The sequence below is a fragment of the Metopolophium dirhodum genome, chromosome 2 (assembly GCF_019925205.1).
Source record: "Metopolophium dirhodum isolate CAU chromosome 2, ASM1992520v1, whole genome shotgun sequence".
Classification (NCBI taxonomy): domain Eukaryota; kingdom Metazoa; phylum Arthropoda; class Insecta; order Hemiptera; family Aphididae; genus Metopolophium; species Metopolophium dirhodum.
The window spans coordinates 9,674,797-9,700,131 of NC_083561.1; the positions used below are offsets into that span (position 1 = coordinate 9,674,797).

General features: G+C 29.4%; 1 protein-coding gene across 3 annotated transcripts in view; it reads left to right on the top strand.

Annotated features, from left to right (window-relative positions):
- LOC132937953 (dual 3',5'-cyclic-AMP and -GMP phosphodiesterase 11-like) overlaps positions 1–25,335 on the top strand; it is an 89,551-nt gene that overhangs the window by 32,987 nt on the left and 31,229 nt on the right. The window contains exon 2 of one of the 3 annotated variants that reach the window (XM_061004590.1): positions 11,622–11,738. In XM_061004590.1, coding sequence (XP_060860573.1) covers positions 11,622–11,738 — 117 coding nt within the window. Of the gene's footprint in view, positions 1–11,621; positions 11,739–15,744; positions 16,199–25,335 lie in introns of those variants that run through there. The other 2 variants (XM_061004591.1, XM_061004592.1) reach the window with 2 other exon arrangements.

Sequence of the window (25,335 nt, forward strand, 5' to 3'; positions counted from 1 at the left end):
CAGATTAGGAAGCGAATATATTAAAAACTAACTATGCATAGTCGGTTTTCTTTACGAAAACAATATTATAGTGACGTCACTTTGTGTTTAATTATACTTATACATTTGCATTTTGGCAATGTATTACAGCATATTATGCTAGTAGTATATTATGTGAAATATTTATATATATATATATACCGTAGTAGTACCTTGTAAAAACGAGTGCACTACATTCCATAATCCGTATTCAGTTAAACGTAGGTATATTAATATAAACTGTAGTCGTTTGTTCCTACTGCATATCGACAAAAATCAATATGTATTAATTTATGCGCAAAATAAAAGTTGTGTTAAATTAATTCTCAGTAATTTCATATGACGAGTACGAGTATGCGAAAGTTATATTACTCATATTATAATAATTACGATATACGATGATGATGTGCTGTTTCTGAATAATATTAATAATCTATAATATAAGTTTGTTGATATTTAATGGGTTTGTGCCAATAGTATGGCAGATTATATACATCAACAAAAACTATTTTAAATATTACAAACTAAAATTGACGTCATTGTTGTATTTTGAATGCATTTAATTGTAATTTATTATATATCTTGTAGTTATCGTATGTGCATCACGATATCTTATCCTTTGCCAATATATTAATGCAATATAATACTTATTCTGGGTAGGTATAACTTTAAAATCATAAAAAAAAGTAGGTTATCCAACTATATCGTAGCACATTTTATTTTGGTCGTCAAGTTATGTAAACACATTATGCGACTTTTCAAAATAATACGTTCGTTAAAATATTGTATATTCGTCGAACACGCATTACGGAATGGCGTTCTAACGTTTTTTTACGCTTTATAATAATATAATATAATATTATGACGTATATTTTACAGTATTCGTATTACATTATTACACGACTCGTCGCAGTTTTACTCGGCCCCCAGTGTGTGATGTCATTTTTAATTGTTATTTTTATTTTTTAATTTCCTCGACAGTGTCCGGATGTCCGGAACGAACGCGTCCGCCGTTCGATTGCCAGTCGACTAACGGACGTCATCGATAGCCTCCTGGGCAATGAGGGATATACGTATAGCATTACCGTCTGTGACGAATGACGTTTTTGCTTTTGTGTTCCTGTCGTCACAGAGCACATCGCGCGTATATAATACAATATTATTATACATTTCCGTCGAAATCATCAATCGTCGGTATTTGACGCACGACCGATACATTTAGGTCCATATTATTGTTTTGCAAAACCGTCAGTGTCATATTATAAATGTATATAATGTATCCAATACGCAGAGGCGTACTAACCAAGGGAGACGTTGGTGTCAGATATAGGGACCGTTGCCTATTAAAAATGCCGGAAGTCTAATTAATTGATAACTAGATGTTTCGCGCTCATTATAGACTTTAAAAGTTTAAAATAATGCAATAAACATGAAAATCATACAATATATTATACGACATTAGCATTGCTAAAAGCTGAGTTTCTTGGAATTTTGTCAAATGACCTCATACTGCTATACTACGTTACGCTGTCTGTAGGTTTTTTTTCCATATAGTTTAGTGTGGAGTTGTTTCGAATCTCTCGATCATTCGTCATGTAGGTACACACTACACACGGTCACAACTCACAAGTGATGTAGGTACATGCGTTTATTATGATATCATTGTCGACAAAGCCATATAGTGTTCTGTCCGATTTCCTCGACAAACTCGGACGATTGATGTATAATGAATAATTAATGATATATAATAATATAACGATAACTGCAACAACAATGCACGGCACAATACTGTAAAGACTATAATAATAATATATACTAGATATACCCATATTATACAAGAATAAAACTCTTTGCCGGCGTATATATGTGTGACGTTTTTACTCTGTCGAAATTGTACGTATAATACCTATGTTATTTATGATGTGAGCTGACGAATTTCTGCGAATTGAATTTATTTAAATAAAGTAATCCAAATACCATGGTGCTGTCAAGAATTCTGAATAATTGATTACAATTTACAATTAATGAAAAATTACGTATAGGTTTCATAAGTTGTTAGGATCTATAATGATTCTTATTTTTACTAGAAAACATACTAGATCAAACCATTCATTCAGAATAGTGCTTAAGATTTTTCAATTATTTAAATTTAACAATATAATGCATTTCAACCGTGATGTATTATTTACATCGGACAATATTATTGAGAAAAACTATAACTATTCTAAACGTATATAAGGTACCTATTATAGTTTTATAATATGTGCATGGTGATATGAAAACTGAATACCCAAAGCCCTCCCGAATTCCCCCTAGGGTTATTGTTACCAACAATTTTCAAGAAAAAAAAACAAATTACCATATCTTATATTATAATGGGTATATATTCCGATTTATAGATATTATTATGAACATTTTGAGTTTCCAATTTTATTACTATTTTTTCTATGGATGTCAATAAAAGTTTATTTGTTGGGTAAAAAAGCTTGAATATTTAATACAAGGCTCCTACTATATTGTTACTGCGACATTTGAAAAATTTTAAAAATCCTTAGTCACAGTTTTTTTTATAAGCATTTAAAGTTCAAATATTGACAATATACGTAAAAATGACGAAAATTTGCAAATTATTTCGAGTTGGAAATTCATAAAAAAATTTCTTTTTAAATCTAAGATTTGAAAATGTAATACAAGATTATCCATAAGTTTATCTATCTTTATCAAAAAAAATGTCTATAAGAAAGTCAAATTAGATTTTTATAAGCATTTGAAATTCATATTTTCACAATATTGGATATTCACTTGATTTCTCATGTAGCGGTTTTGTTATTTTATTGTTATTCAAAAACGAATAACTGTAGATACATGAACATTTTACTGAATGTTTATTTTTTCATTTTCTATACACCATACAATTTTGAAAATATTTTGACTTTTTTTGAGCTGTTTATGGACATTGTCAGTTTTCAATTTTTTTTGTTTTTTTTTTCTATAAATATCAATAAAATTTTATTTGTTGGGTAAAAAAGCGTGAAAATTTAATGCAAGGTTCCTGATATATAATTGTTACAATAGCAGTTGAAAAATATTAAAAATACATAGACACAATATATTTTTATAAGCATTTAAAGTTCAAATTTTGACATAATTTATCAAATTTAAAATTTAATAATTATTTTGTAGTTAAAAATTTATAAAATGTTCAACTTTTGTAGCTAAGGATTGAAGATTTCAAACAAGGCTCCACGTAAATATGTTAAATATAAATTACTTTATTCACAATAATATCATCAAATATACTTATTAATATCATAAGCTGACTGACCGTTTTCGCTCAGAATCGTTTTTCTTATACAATGATATTATAGCATTGAATTCAAATTTAACACCATCCATTACAGTGACCCACTTGTGACCTACTATACAGCAGAGTGACATCCACTTACCCACCTTTTTTTAATTTAATTTCAGCAGATATTATTAATTTTTTAAAGGTTTGTTTGGTATTACCGGATTTCAAAAACAAGAACGATAAACTCTATGTGTTTATCATTTATATAATGGTTTCAACTTTGTTTCTTAAAAAAATAAAAGTACACAAAACTATACGCTGTATAAGCTCGGAACGATTATGCAATTATGCGATTACGATATAAAGCAATATCTTTATAATCAAATATTCATAAATAGGTACGTATATATACTATGGTTATAATAGTTACTAAAATTGATTATGTGTGTAAATTGCGTGCGTGTTGTATACACCGGAAAATTGTGGGTCTTCCGGTTGTTGCATACCGGACCGTGGAAATCGTGGGGGGGGGGGTTGAAATGTTCGGCTGATCTTAGGCTCGTTATCCAAAACATACAATCATACGCACATTTACATATAATATTATGTGTATATAATGGTATTGTACTATACATACATAGCACACAGGGCACCATAGGATACCTATATTAATAATTAATAATATGATCATGAAGATAATTTATGAACGAATGATGACCACAACAAAAAACTCTTGAGAGTGTAGCTGTGCGTATACCTAATATTATATACACACGTCAAAATATTTAGAATATAATATGCGTATCAATATCAATGTATCATATATCATTAATAAATTATAATATATGGTTTTTGTTTATCTCGCTTTCGTCAAAGTATGGACAGGAGTACAGGACCTCTTCCACAGTTCGACCATTCGTCCCCGCGTCTGTTTTTGTATCGTTGAACACGATTTGTGTTGTATGCGCGCCAAGAATCGTATACATAGCGCGTATACTAAAATATTATAATAATATAATATACAATCGCGCACGTTGTTATTATTATTGTTATTATTATTAATGTTACATAGAAGGGCAGAGAATCGTATTTGGATCAATTAAATATGAATCTGGTCGCGACCTCGGGCAATTGGAGTCAATTGACATATTATAACAATACAGCAGAGCCCATGTTGTATAAGTGCATAATAGATATTATAGACACCGCGGCGTGTACAACTACAACGTACAAATGTACAATATATTATGTATAATGTATTCATATTATCATAAACACATAATATTATAATATAGTATAGTAGCACTGTAGCCGTAGATATTGCATATTTTGTTTAGTAATGTTGTACCCGTGTTATAAAGTTGCCTTTACGACTATTTATGAGTCCAATAGACGACAGCGACGCAACGTAGTTAACTGGCCAAACCGGACAATGATCGATGCAGCCAAACTATAATAATATGTCGAAGTTAACTTTAGTTTTTAAAAGTACATTAAAATGTACACATATGTTGGCAATGGGCATGAAAATAGGGAAGTGGTATGCCGGTACCTCTATAATATGGGTATACTTACTACCTACACTTATAAAGATATAGGTATAATAATATATTATACAATTATTTAAATTTCAAATGTGAAAAAAAAAGAAATCGACCACATCGACGGCTGTTGTTGAATTTTTTGTGATGAATGATGAAATGTCAATAGACGATTATATGGTTTCAAACAATAAACTTTTCATGTACGGTCTTCTAGGGGTTAAAGTTTCTACTTTCTAGACTTCTGTAGAGTTATATAATATGGATCGATATTCTCTGGACGTGTGTGAGCATTGAGCACACTCCGTGTCGGCGTCCAAGTAATTTTAAAAACGAACCAAAACGTTATAATAAGCTATACTGGGTATTAGGTACGTGGTACGTCGTAGTAAATAATATATATATCTGTATCGACTTCGTCGGTGTAATAATTGTGGAGTCGATGCTGTGAGCTACAGGGGTCGTATATTTTGAGCGCGTTTAGATGAAACCACGATGACATAAAGAATACAATATATTTTTATATAGGTCATGATATAATATGGGCTCGATTAAAACGGTCCACTTATGTGTTGACTGTGGTTGAGGTGTATCCGTGTATAGTTTACGTATACATATCCTTATGATATGTGTATAATAATATTAATAATAAGTGTGACAAACGAAAAGCGCGTTAACAATTATTTTTCCGGGAAAACTATATAACTAGCTTTTATGGTACCATTCAACACATCTGTGATATGAATATAATATGATACGTTGTGCATTATTATAATGATATGCGCATTACTATTATCTTTTAGCAGTATAGACATGCGTAACTCATTACCTTGAAAAGTATTTAAAAGTTTTTAAAAATATTTTTACATTATTTGAGGTTACAAACTACAAACTACAAATCGAAATTTAATTTTAAAAAAGTTATATTTCTTACTACTATTTTCTTATTATTATTTTGCTTTTATAGTAATGAATATCTAAAGTTTACGAAAAGATTAAGACAGATTGTTGACACAACTATTGATTTAATAATCCGCTCATCGAAACTTTATTTTGTTGCCAAATATACATTTTGTGAGTGTGAAAACATGAAAAAACTATATTCGGTCCGAAATTGTTCTTGTATTTGAAACAGTGATTTTTGTTATGCGCAGCCCAAATACGTATTTACGATAATTATATGTAACTCTCTATAACTGATACTAGCATTTCAAAAACCTTTGGGTTGCAACGCATGTTTCGAATGGTTTGTTAAGTTTTATATCTATAAACCTGGATCCAGTCGGAGGCAACATTTACCGTGTAACATGAAAGCGCTGATGGCGCTGCAAAATTTCATTAAAAAAAAAATAAAACTTAAAAAAATTATAATGATAATAAACAGTACAAATATCATATCATTTTTTTTTATAATTATTACAAACTGCTTAATTTGAAACGTCGACGTTTTTTTTTTGTTAGCATCGGGACCTAGTGACCGATATAATGAGGTGAAGAATTTAAGCGTCATCACTCATCATAATGTATTTAGTATACACTAAATCGTTGATTATAAACATCAAATACTAGTACTTATAAGTTATAATCAATCACTATACAGAATAAACTATACTTCAATAACTTTGCGGCGGAAATTCGAAATTCGCAATGGATTACATACATATTTTTCGATTCTTAGCGGAGCTATAAATGTATTGATTTTATAATGATGTGTGTGGTTTTCTTTTTGGTGTCTCTGTACACGGTTTATATAGTAGAAAAAATGATTTGATTTTCAACTTCAATTTCATTTATAGTCGGTAAGTGAATCTACTTGGTAAATCCTTGGGAGTCAAAGTTAAAAAATCCCAGTACTTTTAAAATAAAGCAAACGGGAAGTTTTATGCAAAAGCCGTTTTTGACAAAATTAATTGTATTTTTCGTTGTAAATAAAAACGAATAACCATCATAGATACTTCAAATTGTTTATACTCAAAATATTTTGATTCTTTTTGAGCTATTTATAGACCTTTTATATATATTATTATACAATATACATATACCTATATATATATTTTAGAAATATCGAGTATATTTTCAATTGGTCAAAAAAGTTGAAAATCTAATACATGGCTCCTCAAAAGTATACTGGAAAAATACAATCCAAAAAAATATAAACTTGATTTTTTCTAAAGTTTAAATTTTGAGTTATTTGTTGTATTTCAAAAATATTTTTCGTGAAACTTTTACATATTATATTTTATATACACTGACTTTCCCTAAACTTTTATATTAATTATAATATGCTATTGTTTACTTATAACAAAAACCTATTCAAACCGGATTATGGTAAATCGGTAATGTCCCAAAAGTTAATAACAATAGTATAATTATAATATACATACTATTATAATAATTATTAATTAAATATGAATAATATAATAAATGCAATGTTTTCGGCAAAAAATAATTCAACCTACCGTATTATAAAATAGTAAAATATATTCATTTGATGGCACATATAAAAACATGATCGTATTTGCTTAGAAAATAGTAATATATAGGCTAATATAATATTATTGAACTCAAATTGAACACGTATACATTGCACAATTGCAGTGACTTACTCAAAGGAGAGGTTATATTAGCCGATAGTTATATTATTTACATTATTTATGAATTTATGATTATGATTACCTATATTAAATTGGTTTTTATCATATTTGTATATTATTATATTATATTATTATAGAACTTACTCAAACGGGCTTCAGAAAACTAAACATACGAAATAAACCCGCTAGCGTAAATTGTATTATGTTGTATAATTAATGTACAACGCACTTGTACAGATTATACCTACAACATTACAATAGGAAATGTGCCATGATAAAATGGTTATCGCAATCGAACAACAATAATTCTGCGGGTCGCGGAGTCGCGTTTTGCAGCGGGTTGAAAATAGGACGACCACGTTCAGCAAACTGTGCAGCCGTCAACGACGCCCCCGTTACGAATATTTATATGATGACGACGGTGTTGTACTATATTATATTTTATAAAATATAATAATATGAACACGCAGGATGGCAGGATGACGGGCGCCTGAGAACTCGTACACGTGCACGATGATTATTGCGTTATTGGGTACAGGGCATTGGGTAATATATCTGCTGCAGAGAAGACCCGCCGTCGTCTTCTTGTACCTATTTCGCGGGCTGGTTCGTGTCGACGGGTTCGCTCTGTCGTATATTATATTTTATCGATAGCTGCGAATAAGAACGAGGACGGGAAGTGACGAGGACGAGTGTAATACAGTGAAATACAGTATATCTAAAAAAAATTTTTTGGTGTCATCGCTCGTGATAAATGCGGTGCCTGTAATCGATCGACGGGGTCGGCGGCGCCACGCCGCATCACTATGAAATGAATAATGATATTATTACAATATTATTTATTATCTACTATATTATTATGATAGTGCGTAATACTAATAACACGCATGTGAGTTATTCGCTGTATTACAATATTATGTTATTATTTACTCGTCCGGGCGTAGCGAAATAATATTAGTTGCCACTTCCGGTTGTAAACGATGTCATATTATATAATATAATATAATATTTCTCTGCATTATTCCAGTCCACATTTAATATTAGATATATTATTATAATATTATAATGTAGGTATATTGCAGTATTGCATCATATTGCACCACCACGTGAATAATTATTTGACACGAGTTGAACACACATAGGTGTATACTGTATACATGCGGATGGAGATAACAAATAGATGCGATGGCTTCCGAGTATAACTGTTATTTAGATTCAAACAATCAAAAACCTGCGAGTTTCTGATGAAATCCGTGTGTTGTTGATGTAAAATCTTCGTATGAAATAAATAGTAATGTATTATAATATACAAACCAGTTTAGTTTTCGGTTTGCACTTTGCAGTACCTATTTTACTACCTATTTGCAGTGTTAGAATTGTAGTGTGACGCGGGTGGAGGAGTACCTCTTCTTTTTAAAAAATATTTTAAAGTGCCCCTTATAATTATATCCTAATCAATAAAAAAAATTAATATTCGAGTACTCAATTTTTTTTATATTTTGGCATCCCCCTTCTATTTTTGTTCCAATTCAATCACTGCCTATATCAATACATATTTAATGAGTATTATTTGACATAGCCACCTCGCTGAAAAGATCATCCAAACTACAATTTGACACAATATTATTTTAAGTAACAACACCAAAAAGTGTTATATGTAGCAACCAAAATAGATGACGATTTTTTTTTGCTTCAAGTAATTAAAAGCTGCGCTCTAATAACTAATAAGTCTAATATCATATTTATTGGTTCAAAAAACTATTGCCTCATAAGTCATAATTAGCTCTGTCTCGCCCATCTTTGATCGTACGATCATTTTAGTTTTAAAACGTGTTTGTCGTAAAAAAGTGGAGTTTTCTTAATGCCCAGTGTGAAGATATACTGATCGGTATATATTGGTTCTGAATACTTATAAAATATAGCCCTATAATCTCCGTAGTATGTATAATATAATATTCGTTTAATATAAAAATACTGTGAAAGTTTTAATTAATTTTTCGTTTGTTTTGTAAATGGATTAAACAGATTGTCTTCAATCCGTGTTATCAGTAAATTTCGTATATAGACGCACGCTTTTAATCGAGCTAAAGCTTCAGGTATTATGTGTAAGTAAACTTTACAAAGCTGCAAAAGTCCAAACTCATTTCGTGCGTGAAATAACAAATTTGAAAATGTTGAAAATAAATGTCACCTGAGGCCTGAAATCCATGGATTGTCTTTGTATTGTTTTTTGAAAAGTGGTTCGGCGTGACCTCATTGCGTTTCTGAATAACAACCATACATTTAAGATGATGAGTATACCAGAAAAATTAATTATACACTTAAATGTGATGTATCGTGAATGAAATATTGTATAATATACGCGTTCAAGTGTCCGATAATGGATAATATACATAAAGGCAGAAAGCTCTTATATTATATTTTACTATGAATGCACAAGATATATTAGGTACTAGACACGAAATTCATTATATAACACATGGCTATTTCTACCTACTGACCTATTCATAAGATCAGTACTATGGTGTATTATATTTTTATATACATGTATAAATATAAAACAGTAAAAATAATTTATGCTATAGTATATTGTATATTTCTAGGAAAAACAAAATGTGTTTATCTTAAGTTTAAACAAAACAATTAATTTAAAATTAGTTTTAGTATTTTTGTTTAAAGTTATAATTATTTTTAATTTAATAATGAATTATTTTTCAAATTAAAATATTGTTGCCGTAGTTGTTGATTTAATTTTTTTGAAATTTGTTATCTATACAATAACTGTTATAAGTTTATCGACAATATTGTGTAAAGACGTGCGAATGTAATTATTCACCTACTTAATTCTTAATCGGATACTTAGTATAGTATAATATAATATTATGATGGATTTTATAAAAGATGTGTTATATTTGATTATGATTTTGAGTGTGTCGAGTACAAATTAGTCTCTCGAGATCATAGTCTTATTATAGAGTAGCATATTGCGTTGTACCTATTTAATTACCAAATACCATTTGTCATTTATTTTATCTCTATTTAATCCTGTTCAACTTATATGAATTATGATTGCGTATTTTAGCTGGATTAATAAAATGCTATTGTTATGTTTTCTTCTTTTTATATTTCTTATGCCATAATATAATACAGTCATATTAATTTACTCATTTTATGGAATTACATTAATTACCTATATTATGTATTGTATAATTAACACAGAATGTTTTTTTTTTATGAGCGTCTGAAATTAGAAATTTGGCAAAATTCGTCAAAATTGCGAAAATTTGCAAATTACATTGTAGTTAAAAATTCATAAAAAATCTTATTTTCATATCTAAGATTTGAAAATGTAATAAAAGATTCTGAATACCTATATATAAAAACAGTTTACTGGAAAGTCACATTATTTTTTTATGAGCGTTTGAAGTTCACATTTTTATGACATTGGATATTCATAAAATATCGTTAAATCCTTAATATTTGTAAATTAATTTCTACTCAGACGATTTTTGATATTTTCTTGTTATTCAAAAACAAATAACCATAGCTTCTAGACATTTTCACTAAATACACTAAATATTTATGTTATAATTTTCTATAAATTGTGTAATTTTCACAATATATTGATATTTTTGAGCTGTTTATGGATATTTGATGAAGTTTCATGAATCGTGATATAGGCTGATAGACCGTCTCCGCTCAGAACGTTTTTCATAATATATAATGATAAATGATAATATATCTAATGAATTTAAATTTAACACATCTATTACAGTGACCCACTTGACGACATACAAAGCAGTACCGCTTTTGTACCCTTTTTATTGTTAAAATTTAATTTAACAAATAAAATCAGAATAAACATTTACAATCTTTTTGATCATTAAGTCTTATTTAGCTTATTTATTTAAGTATTAAGTGATATTTTAAAATATTTTTCGTAATATAAATCTAGGTATCTATAGTATTTAGGTTATCTATAGTAAGGACTCTGTTAGAGGTATTTTCATTAGTTTTAAATCGATAAGTACCCAAAATTACCACTAATGTTTCTTTCTGAATAGTTATACATTTAATTGATAAAAATAAACAAATTTTACAAAATTATTTATTTCATTATAAATCTATTATATTTTATTTAATAAAAATTATAAATAAAAATTAATTTGTTTATAGGTATCGGATTCTTTCCCGGGGATATATTTCCAGGCTCTATCGTGGAGCCTTCGCCGGGTAGAAGCCGCTCGTTACCGTCTCCACCAATCCAATGGATGTCATCCCGCAGGAAACACGGTAAGTCGACAAATTATGGTATTTTTATATCTATAAACAGTACTGGATCTACAAATTATGTAACCCGGGGTACAACATATAATACTAGCGCCCCTATGCTTTATGAGTTTAAAATTTGAAATTTGCGCCCTTTGATCAGCGCCCGGGTCATGGGCTCCGGATCTCCCTCCCCCCTAGATCCGGTACTGTCTATAAATCGTATTATTTGCTACTATAGCAGGTAATAATATTAGAGGTATTATGGTATATGTATAATTAATTATAAGTATACTATTGGATGCGCAGCATGCTGCCCCTGGCTCGTCAAGTGTTTCGGACGAGATCGTTTATATTCCTCCATATTAACCGATGCCAAATACGTCAATAAACGATAATAATTTATTATGAAATCCAAATATAGAAAAAGAAATCTTAGTATCTAAGGAATACCAGAAGGTATTAAATATAAATACATACGAAAACGGTAACGGTGTGAACAAATGTTTAAAAAATAAATTTAAAAATGTGACCTTTGCAATGTATTATTAGTTATTACGGTTATGCAGTATGCACTGCCTATTATAAACAATTTACAGAATCCACACACATAATATTATACTCATATAGATAATAATAACAACAATATGATATTGTTATTGTGTGCACTGCAGCGTCCTACCTATTATAGTGTGTATTATATTCGTGTGCAAGTGTTTTTTTTTTCGTGCCGGCCAGATGATGCCAATGTCCGGAAAATGTACCCAAAGCGCAGCAGCAGTCGGATAATAAAAAAAGTTTTTAAAAAAACAACGCACAACACGACGCGTTCGAACGCGCTCGTTTTGTAGCGAATAAAGGATCATTAATTAAATTCTATATTATATTGTTATTACTATTATTATTATTAGTATTATTATAACTGATCGCACGCACATCGCAGGCCGGTCACCACTACCTCCTCCACATAACCCATCCCATCATTGCGGTCTTTAATAATAGTATAATAATATAATAATGCAGTGCGGCCGGTGGTGGGGGGCACTTTGCCGTTCGTTCATTCATAAAAACGACAAGTGAAATCTACACGGTTTTGGTGAATAATATTATACTGTTTTCCCGTTATCGTTTTTATTGTTTTCGATGATGATCACCGTCATTGTTATTGATGACGATGACGAAGATTATGATTATTATTATTATGATGATGATGATGACGGTCGATGTGTGTGTGTTGTTATGGGGAAAGAAATAAAAAAAGTGTTATCTATAGTCCTTGGTCACGCCCGTACTTTTTTATTATCTACAAATATAATAATATGTAGGTACAATAGTATTATAATATTTAGGTGTGCATTTGAAGCGCAATATTGTGAATCTGATTCGCCGCCCGATGTTGTGATGAATGATGATGATGATTTAATATAATACTATAATATCATTAAATCGTTGCACAATGATCGCGGGTTGAAATCAAAAAATAATAATAATATGTATTGTGTGTGTGTGTGTGTGTGTGTGTGTGTGTGTGTGAAATGTGAATATTACAATATTTATTTATTTCGCATTTACGTTGGGTTTTTTAAAATTATGTATTCATCTATTTTTTTACATAACTATATATTTACCATTTTTTTTTATCTATTACCTTTATAAGGCACAAGGTTTTTTAATACACGCATTTATAAATTGTATATACATACATTTATAGATATATTGATTTGTTTTTGCGAAACGTTTGGTTTCCGTATAATAGAAAATGTCAAGTTTATAGAAAGAAAAAAATTAGATTCGTTCATTACTAATTTTCTTATTTAGAATTTATATTTAGCAGTTGTAAGTTGTACGTAACCAAATTATTTCATTTCATTAGTAATAATATTACACATATCATCTGTCTAAAATGTATAGATTATCAAAAGCTTCAATTCAAAATATTATCGTAAGCTCATAGTGATTACGTCATTTACAAGAGCTTAATATTTACTTTTTGTATGATGAATAATCGATGAATAGATATTATTTATTAATTATTATATATCTACGATCTACTTATAGTAGTTGTTCACAGTCATTGTAAAAGACTATTGTAAAATACTCAACTATAAAAACAACAATTGGAAAATTAAACAAGTTTTATTACATTATTAAATCTCAATGAATAGGTCATATGAAAATCACATGTTTCACGAAATAGATTTGAATAAACATATTTTAAAGTTTTTTCCTGGTAAAATAAGAAAATCGCAAATTACAATTCGATTCAATGTCGTATTTTTTCTGTCTGGGGATTAAAATATATAATAAAAATGACAATACTATAGTAATATAGTATTATTATAATATGAGCTCCGATGACCGAATGAACAATATTCTTGTTTAGCCTTGTTAGCTGTTCATCGAATAAAATTATTAATAAAATATTCAAATCCAAATCTTGAATCTTGATATTAACTGCGTCATTGAAAAATGTTATTCAGTATTCACAATTCCTGGTAGTATTAATTTAATTTGAATAATGGTTTATTTGTTCCTAAGTAAGTAGGTAAGTAAGTATTCAATAAATATTTAGGAAATTAAAAAAATGTTACTGTTATTTTATTTTATTAAGTTTAAGTACAGTTATCATATAATTTGTGAATTCATTTCGTGCTAGTAGTTAGTTACTGAATTCTAGTAACCTCCAATACCAAGTTTTTCTTGCTAATGTACTTATCAGATATAATAATGACTTCATAATTAAGATCAAACATTCTGACTGGAAGAATCGTATATTCTGTAGAATAATAGAGTCATAGATTATACAAGATAATATTTTAATTACGAACCTGGTTACTAGCTGATGTTTACCTTTATTTCTCATTCTATCGGGATAAAGATATTATTATACACAAACAAAGGACAGACAATTATTGTCGCCAAAAAATTGACTCTACATAAACTCTGATAAAATTAAGACCGGCGCTATAGGTACTAATGTTAAATGCACCATACTATTATGATTTTGGCACTGTGGACACGAAGGCTACCATTTGGCGCTTTCTCCCTCTTATAAATAAAAATATCAAATTTTTGTTTCTTATAAAAGAGCATTGGAAATATCACGTTAAAAGATTGTTATAAATTATAATTCCAACCTATAAAGATATTTCGGATTTAGCACTCGGAATAATCGCCATGAACAGTGTTTCTACTTTCTATATTTTTGGTTTTTATTGTCAAATCATGAGTCATATTTTGATATATTAATTATGAGTAAAATCATTGGCAGTGATTTACTAAAAAAAAAGATTCTTTTCAACTCTTTAAAATTTTCAATTGAGGTCAAAATATCGGTTTATGCCTGAAAAACCTATTTGATAAGAAAAAAATGTAATTGTTTTGTCATTATACGTCATTGTATGTGTACTTAAATATTATATAAAAAACTATAAGTTGTGTTTGTCAATTGTCGATATAAGAATTACGAAACGCAATAAATGTCTATCGCAATAGATAAATAGATTATTAATGTATACGATATTTGAATATTTTGTATATTGATGTACCTACCTATGGGCATATTATATCTTATACCTATACAGTTATACTGTCTATAATAAGTCAACGTCAAGTAGATTTTTATTTATTTTCATACACGTATTTGGTACCTATGTATTCGCCGACTGCGGACTGGTTAGACATTTTTTTTTTTCGAAAAAAACTATTAAAAACTACACTTCAATAGTGGTAATAAGCACGATAGTGTTGTACAACATTGATAAAATGGGTGATAGTCAGCGGCGAGTTTTTTAGCATAAACCATCCACGAGGTATAAGCAAACGCAGACGCCAAAGCGCGCGTGCGAAGATCTTGCGGAGTATTCGTTGCGGGTAACCCTTTTCCATCCGACCATCCGGCCGCATACGTTCTCGTGTTTTAACGTGTGTTACAAAAACACATACGCGTCCGCCCGCCGCCACCGCGCGCCACTACCGCCGCCGCCGCCACCGCCGTTCACTGCCTAGTTCGACTTCGGAATCGGTTCAGTTTGTTACCGACGGTTAGACGCTGAACACTTATTCTGGTGTTATGTACTTAAGCACGCAGCTCTCTCTAAATCTTTTTCTCTATTCTTTAATCTAGTTTGTATCACTATTTCCGACGGTCGTTAATGTTATTTATTTTTTTAGATTTTACATTCTACAGTGTTGTTTCTATACTCGTATCGTGTACAATACCGCGGTATAGTCTTCTATGTGCGTCGAAATTATACCGTATCACGACAACGGGCTTTTGTTAGATTATAATTTGTAAATAATATAATATAATATAATATCTAAAAAAAAATAAATAATTAGGCATAACACGACGGAAATATTCACCAAAAAAAAAATACAATCGTAATAGTCACGGACATTTTATGACCGGTTTAATAGAACCATGCACACATTCCGGTTGCCGGAGTTCCTGAAATGCGTCAAGAATTATCTGAACAAAAAAGGTAAATACCGTCCGTCCGTCAGTCCACTAAGCTATACGGGTCCCAGCTCGGTAAAATGCCAAAACGACGCCCGTACAATACATTATTATTACCCACATGTGGGTACTTGGTGCCCAGTACTATCGATTGTGACATTAGTGTTTATAGTCAATATAGTATTTCATTGATAGTAGCCAGTAGGTTTGTCGGTCGCAAGTTTAATAATATTATACCTACACGAATTGCTAATTATTATTGTCATAGATATCCGTCGCACCGGTGTGTTCGTTTCGAAGATTTGTGAGCATACACGTCCCCCCCCCTTATATGGCCACTCGAAAAATCTCTCCTCATATTGTTACGATGCCCAGACGGCGTCCGTCGGTCGGTAAATTATTTTCGTCGTCGTATTATGGACTCATATTGTATACAATGTAAGCGTGCACGGTGATAATTAAAACAACGACATTATTATACACTACTTTGCTCGTATGTGTATCTATATATATATAAACGTTTTTGATGCTTAATAAGTAGGTAATTAGCGGCGCACAACACGCGAGTATAGGTAATTTAATAAATTCTAGCGGCGCACTTAGTAGTGACTATAGTCACAAGTCGCCTGCAGTGAAACAATCGTAGTAATCGTACGTAATCGGACACAAGCGCTGCACCGATGCGGTCGTACAGTTTACACACGGTCATACGGATAATAGCAACGCAACCGGCGCTATACCGCAATAATTATTACCCGACGTGCGGTATCCTCCGTGTGACCGTGTCCCGTCGAAATCGGTCGGAAACACGAAGGTAAACTGAGTGAAACAAAAACGCAATACCAGTGGCGTGTATAGGTATTATAACAATGACATTACACGTTCAGAACGTAGGTAGAATCATTGCCAATCACGGGTCTATATCACTGTCTTGCCCAAATTAGTAAATTACAGCAGAACCCGACAAGTGCAGTGTACGGTATACACGCTTCACGCGTTGGTTAACGTGTAACTGTGTAGGTACTTTATATATTTAAACTTGATGTATTATTATACTATTATATTATTATGTTGCAAATCTGTCCGGGACGCCGCCGCCGCCGCCACCATTATATTATACATAATATTGGCTATTTTATAAAATATGATTTTCAACAAGTATATATTTTATTTCAAACCCAAACGCGAGCGTTGTTTTTCGAAATTTTCAAAACCGTCGCGAACGCGCCGCGCCCTTGGCCTCCGGCCGTTATACTTCGAACGCGGCGCAAATACCGGAGTCTGGATACAGGTGGAAAATTGCCGTGTTGATATTCCGTCCGTCGGCGGCGTATGCTCGCATAAATAACACTATTTACGTTTGTGTATAGTTTCAAGGACAAATACGTGGATATACATATATATTATATTATATTTCACTATAAGTTTCTTTTTTTTTTTTTTTGAGGTCGATTTTACTGCGTGACAAAGTGTTTTTACCGACCCTATTTTCTTTTGCGTCGTGTTATTATAATTAAAGGTACGATGTTTTTAAACCTCTCCAGCTATTTGTTTACAGACGATATATTATTATGAATACTCTCTCCATTTTCCAGGCCCATGCGGTGTTTGCTTCCGGCTGACGACTGTATATATAATAATTAGGGTTCTAAATTTGAAATATTTCACTTGAAATTTTTCAAAATTGAAAATTTCACTGTTCTTGAAATATTTCAATGAAATTATGAAAAATATTTTTTCTTCTTTTAAACGTGTTCGGTTATAGATGATTAGAAACAATAAATTGATTAAACACTTAGAATTAAAAAAAAACATATTATTTTTGTTGATTTATTATTTCATATTTGTATATTCTATATCATTTAGTGCTGAAAAATATTCCTGGCATTATTTTGTGAATAAAAACATTTTTTTACATGAGTTTTAAAATATTGTTGTATATCAGCGATCCAAAATATAATGGTTTGTTATAAAGTCGAAGTCAATTCCAACAATGAATGAAATAATAGTGTATTTTCAGTAATTAAAAAGTATACAAAAGTCGTATAATATGTGGCTGAGTGATGTGAAGGTGCTCTGGGTTCATTATTTAATACTTAGATCATATAGTTTTTTATGACTATTATAGATTTGTTAAACAACTTATAAATTATATGTAAATATATTTCATATTTTTTTTGTTTCATACAATAAACCAACTTTTAAAAATATTCACTTAGAAGTTGACGACTATAAACTTTCAGTTATAATAAACATTTTATTTTTATTTTTCATCAAAATGAAATATTTCAAGAAAATAAATTTCATGAAATTTTATAACCCTAATTATAATATAATGTAGAATATCAGAAAATCATACGAGTAGGTATTTCCAGACCCAATGGCAAAACCAAAACATCGCATTGTCCTCTGAATCTGTCAATATAATAATATTACGTAACGGTAAAAACAACGACGATGAGATAATGTAATATGTAAATAATATCATTTTGTATGATATATTATGCTATGTTGGAGTTTGGAGATACTTTAATATTCAAATTTTGTCTTGGGAGGAAGCTAAATAGTTATACTTATGTTGTTTTCATAAGCAATAATTACAGCAGTATACCTAGAAACGTTATCAATTTCTGATTTTGTTGTCAAAAACATTCATTAGGTATACAACCATTGCAGGTATCAGCAATAATTATATTATAATATGTAGGTACATCACCTGTTCACCTTTTAACTGTGTTAATAATATCGCCCGCGAGATTGTCTGCAGTTTAAAGATAAAGTACCCATAATAATATGTTCACAGTACTCTAAAAATAATATGCTTCAACTGCCACGTTTAAACAAACATGAAATCGTAGGTCTAAATAAAATATAAAATATATGATACATCCCTTTTGTTATGTAACAGACTTTCATATGGGGATATGGACTATTGGCCTATTCAATTTTAAGTGGATAAAATATTAAACTATAAAAACTAAAGTATGGTGTTCGATTGAATAATTTTAATTCATCTTGCACTAGTAACGAGTACCTATAAACTGTAATAACTACGCTGTATTTAAAAATGTCATGTTAAATACCCATGGGATATAATATGTTCGCATAACTCTTTCAAGGTTTATATTATACTATAGGTAGACTTTTAAAAATATTTGAACGTTGGCCTATTACGGGATTTCTGTACTACGTAAATTAATGTATAATGTTTATGTTTCGTCATTTGCACCCACCTATTGGTTATTGTTTTGGAACTATTCACTGTATCTGTAACGTAACTTAAATAAATACTTTTAAAAAATATAATGTCAACCCCAAATTTGTAAATCACTATCTAATTTAAACTTAAATTAACAACAAGAAATAACAAGTTTTATAAATAACTATAATGCGCAGTATTGTAAAATTCAATGACGTTTTATGTATCTATTTTAATTTATACTAACAATATGTTTTTGAAAATTATATTTGGTTTAAAAATTGAATTACTGTAGTTATGTAAGATTGTACCGGTAACTGAACATATTTTATAAAAATAAGGAATATTATATTGCCAGGGTTATTTATTTCTGATTTTAATTATTTACGAATTGAATTTCTGAGAGAGAATCTTTTATTTGTTTGGTATACATAAATAATAAATACAATATAAATTGTTAATGAACCAGCAAACCCACGTTTTCCTTAAAGTTAATTTTATTATAGGTACCAACTGTTGAGGTATGATTTGTATAATTATACGTCATACTATATACTTTATAGTTTATTTTATTTTATTATAGTTTTACCTCTATAAAATGTAAATCGCTTGTTACTTTCCCCTAAATGTTACCAATTAAAATAACGCACAATATTAAAATATTTTTAGTAGCTACCTGTATATTTAATAATTAACAATAAATATCTAGTTATAATACTTTTCCTTATATTTTAATATACATTTTCACCAAGGATTATTAAATATTGTTATGTTATAATTTATTGTTTCGTGTCCACTATGGTATAATATTTACTAATTTTGAATGGCTCATGTATTAATGACCTCATTGGGTTCATTAAAACAGCTATGAATGAGTAATATGATTACATCGAGTTTTAATTTAGCTTCATTGATTTGTTGTAATTATTTAGTTATCTACTGCAGTTTTAATTAATTTTAATAAACCGATTTTTATTATTTTGTATTTTGTATTCTGATCCATATTTACTAATCACAATATGCTGATGCTTCATATTAAGTTGTTGACAATAACAAATATGGATACAATTAGGTATATTGTCTTAAAATTAATTTTTGAATATAAAGCAAAAAACAATACCTAATATTTTAACGTTATTTAATGAGCATATTATTATTAATTATTATAGATTAAATAAGTATGTTTAATGTAGACAACAGTTTGTTTATATGAATAATTTTAAAAGGATAATATTATTAATTAATTCATTGTCATTTCCGAGTACCTATTACAAATGATTGGATAAAATTGCTTATACTTATCTAGATTATATTGTTATAGAATAGGATTCTTTATCAATGTGAACTTGATATAAATGCTGTTATTTACCTCAATAAAATTAAATATTACTTGTCACCTGTCACTAAATGTTAATATTATATACCGAATATGTCGATAAATTCTATAAACATAAATGATAATGAATTTTGAAAGTCAAGTCATTATTTTGTTTTGTTTTAAAAATATATCTATTCTAATCACAATAATATTTAAATATTATGTAGATAAAGCAGGTTATGATGTATTCCAACGGTTTTCAATCTCGAAAATATACAAAATGTATATACGTATACTGTATAATGTACACATACTATCTATTTCAATAAACCCAAATGCATATTATATAAATATAATATATATATACTATGCATAAATGCATTAAGTCTTTAAATAATCGAGTTTGATGAAAAAAATAAAAAAATAATATTTAATATGTAATAACAGTTTAAATAACAAACATATAAAATGTAATGTTCCATTATACTTGAAAATTATTTAAATTCCAACAATTTATGTATAATAAAAACAAATGCGTTATAAACATAATATCGTATTTCAAAATTAACGGACTAAATAAATTGTTTTATGTATTAGCCATGGCATTTGCATTGATATTTGATATAGTTAGTCTTAAAGAAACCATAATATATCAATACGTCACAATAACAACATTTTAAAAACTATTATTTTATCGTTTGATGTACTATATTATTTTGCATATTATTTAGATTATACGAGATTCTCACTATGCATTATAAATTATAATATTAACTAGAAATTTGTCTTTGATTTTTTATTCTAAATAGTAATTATTCAACGTTTCTAGAATTCAATTATATTGTTCACATTTAACGCTGACATGTACAATTTAAATTAAACCATTATTATAATAATATATACATTTTTTATTACAATTGAAGTTACCCAAACAACTATGCTGGTTACTAACAACTTAGAAGTAGGTTGTACGTATCAATTAAATAATTATTTTATTAATATTATATTCATACCATTATTATATTGTCGTATTAGACTTATAATTCATTAATTTTGCTAGACATTATCGCACGCAATATTCGAATGCTATTTGATAGAATCTATAACAATGTATACATCGCGAATTATGATAAGCGTTTGTTCGCTTTTTTAAATAACCGAGAGAATAGTTTTCTAGTGTGTAAATTACAATTTTCTCAAATTGTATTTTGTGTAATCGATACTCACGATTTAAATATAATTACCAATCATAATGTACGATACAATGTATATACCTAACACATTTTCCGTCTGATGAAATTATATTATGTAGTATTTTACAATACAAAGGCTTTAAAGAAATGGTGAAACGTGTATAAATAGGGTTTAATAACTTTAAATGATCGAATTTATAATTTACATAAATTATACAAATCTACTACGCGTTTACGCACTTCAATTTCTATTGTACAGCATATTTGGCTGAAAACGCGTACCATAATAATATTATTTTGTTCATTTCTACTCTAATAATGTTTATAGTGCCTATGTAAATTATAAGTATCTGTATTATTCAGACGCAAGATATACGTTAATATTATTGAGGTTGTTTTTCGGTCAAATTCCGTAAATCCCTCGACATAAAATAAACGTATGAATAGAGTAATATACTATTCTATTTTATAATCAATGGTACAACTTATTATATTATAAGTTTATAAATTATAACCAAAGACCGTGATTAGTGTTGAAACGAAAGAAAACCGTTTTGCAGTTCGCAGTCGAAAATCTTATCTATATTAAGGCGTACATTATTATAAAATTTTATGGTTTTATTTTCTATAATATTATATCCATCTATTAGTCATCAGCCAATAATTATTTCTTCTCTAAAATAGCGTGTTAATTACTTATTAGTTATTAGTGATTACGCTTTACACACACACCCACACACAACTTCAGTATAGGTATGCACGTTACGTATCATAATTTTCGTTACAACTCGATCCTCTGCATACAAGAAATGAGATCGACATTTTTCGTCTCATATGATAAACTTATTTTATACACGACAATACCTAATAAAATATCCATCTGGTGGTAAGTAAATATTCTTTTCAGACTTGAATACCGTTCCTTTTGCATTGATTCCAACGTGGTGGTTTAATATGTCGATATCGTCGACCGACCGGCGGCCACTGCGTAGAATAATATAATATTATATAGCATGGACGTAAACCGATATTATGATGATGATAGTTCGGCGACTACGCTGCTGCCAATGGATGGCAATAATAAAAAAAAAAAAAAACATAAAATAATAATAATAATATACAAGAGCCTTCTCCACCGGAGTGTATAGTGTTAACTGAATCGAGTCACGGAGCGAAATTATATTTTACGACATTACTGCCCATTACTGCATCCCATCATGAACGCCTATAACATTTGCATTATACAACGCGGTAGGTCAACTTGAAAATTTTTTCAAACCCATTTCGGAAGTCCCGTGCCTTCCATACAAATCGCGTGTGGCATATTGTTTTTTTCTTTTTCTGCCTTATAACAGTATCGTGTTTAGTGTTTACGTATGTGCATAATGTAATACCTGCGCACGCGCGCCCGTGTGTCGAAAGCTGTGCAGACAGTTCGCGATTTTTTAACTGCAATGCGTGTATCGTCATGTGTGTGCTTATTAGATTTTCCTATTTATATTTTATTTATAAAATATAAAAAGTATTCCCCCGTGTCATTATTAAGTGGAGTGAACGATGTCTCAATAATTATTATATTTTATATTATTCTAATATCATAATAATATTATACAATATGATGTGTACTGAGACATTAAGAGTGATACGATTGTCGCGAGGACCCATACGCGCCGTTTCACAGTCCATTAACGCGCACAATTTATTTATGTTATCCTAGAGTGAGCTCGATTGGTAATTTATTGAATCCATTGATTTTTTTTATAATATTTTTTTATTATTATTATTATCATTTATCTCTGTGTGACTGTGTCTGTTGTCTTCTATTGTCCAATGACATTTTAAAACTATTTCGTTGAATCCGTGTACAATAATAATATTATGATTTATTCAATGATCAATAATTCGAACTTCCAATAATTCTATACGTATTCGAATGCGTACCTATCATAATATTATACACACATATAAATTATTTGAAATTTAATTTAAAAAACAATGAATATTCTCGCCACATATAAGTATGTAATGAATAACCTTTTAACAATCATTAAAACAAAATTATGTTCATTAAATATTAATGGTTCGTTTATAAGAAATCGTTATCAATATATTTTAGTTTCAATATTGCTTGCATTTTAATTTAAATTGATAAATAAATTCTATAATATTATACTTTAATATTTAATTTCGTTAGAGTTTTAGGAACATAATATGCTTCGTCATTTATTTTACATTTCGTCTATAATCTAAGAACAGGATACAACTTGTTGGTTGGCGGTTGCGTTTTTTCCATATACAAATAGAATAATTCTGTTTTAATAGTGATAAGGAGAGAAAAATTGGCACTAGCGACGCCTAGACGGACTTAATAAATTGTATTGACCACACCACATTTTATGCATTAATTAAATGTTATTTAGATTTTGAAATTCTTAGGTCTTCAACCCGACGGTCGGCTGTAGCGAATTATAATACAAAACGTTATTTCTCCGTGGGACGCCAACCTAATAATGGCAGTATAGGGAGGGGAGGGCCAAGTACCAAAAATAGATCATCGTCTCGTGCCAACGGGATGAAAAAAATTCTCATCCATTTTACACTTGTGGAAAATACCTCAAGGCAGTGGTTCCTAAATAAAAATGAAAATTATATACATTTAATAATAAATCATAAATATTATAATAATTATAATAAAAAACAAAATTGCATATACTTACCACGACGTGATGGTAATATTCAAATATCTATCAAATTATACGTAAGATTTTATTTTTGTTACGTCAATTAATTGCAGTTAAAAATGTAAGCATTTGAAAAACAGTTGTGTTCTATATATTATAATACTCTCGTGTAGGACCGCCATTCATGAAGGATATTATAGTAATACAGTTGTTATATTCATTAATAATGAAATAAAATTAAATACCTTAAGTACCTATCTATTTTTTCTTGATTTTCTGTTATAATACGATAATTTCGTATAAGTTCGTCACATGGATAGTACAAGGTCATATGGTATAGACAACCATATACATATATACATCGACGTTTATGTAGATAAATAGATGAAATAACACGTGAAGGGAGTATGAGTGAAAGTGAGAGGGAAGTGTAATGGCTCAGGTCATTATTATTAGTTGTAAATTAATTATAATTAGGGTCAAAAGATTCTTTTCCCCGAACTTGATTTCTTTTATTAGTTTTTTTTTGTCAATTTGTCAGCATATATGTAATTATATGTCACGAGTTATGAATTTATGGTTTTACTATATTATGACTTATGAGCAATATTAATTAACCTTCGTCAAATTTTTACGACCATATATAATATAATCACTTACGACGTTAATAATATAGGCATAGTAATTTATCGTATGGGTAAATATTATGTAGGGCAATGTTTATAATATCGTTTGCACAATAATAAGCGATGGCATCTGAAACTATATCAA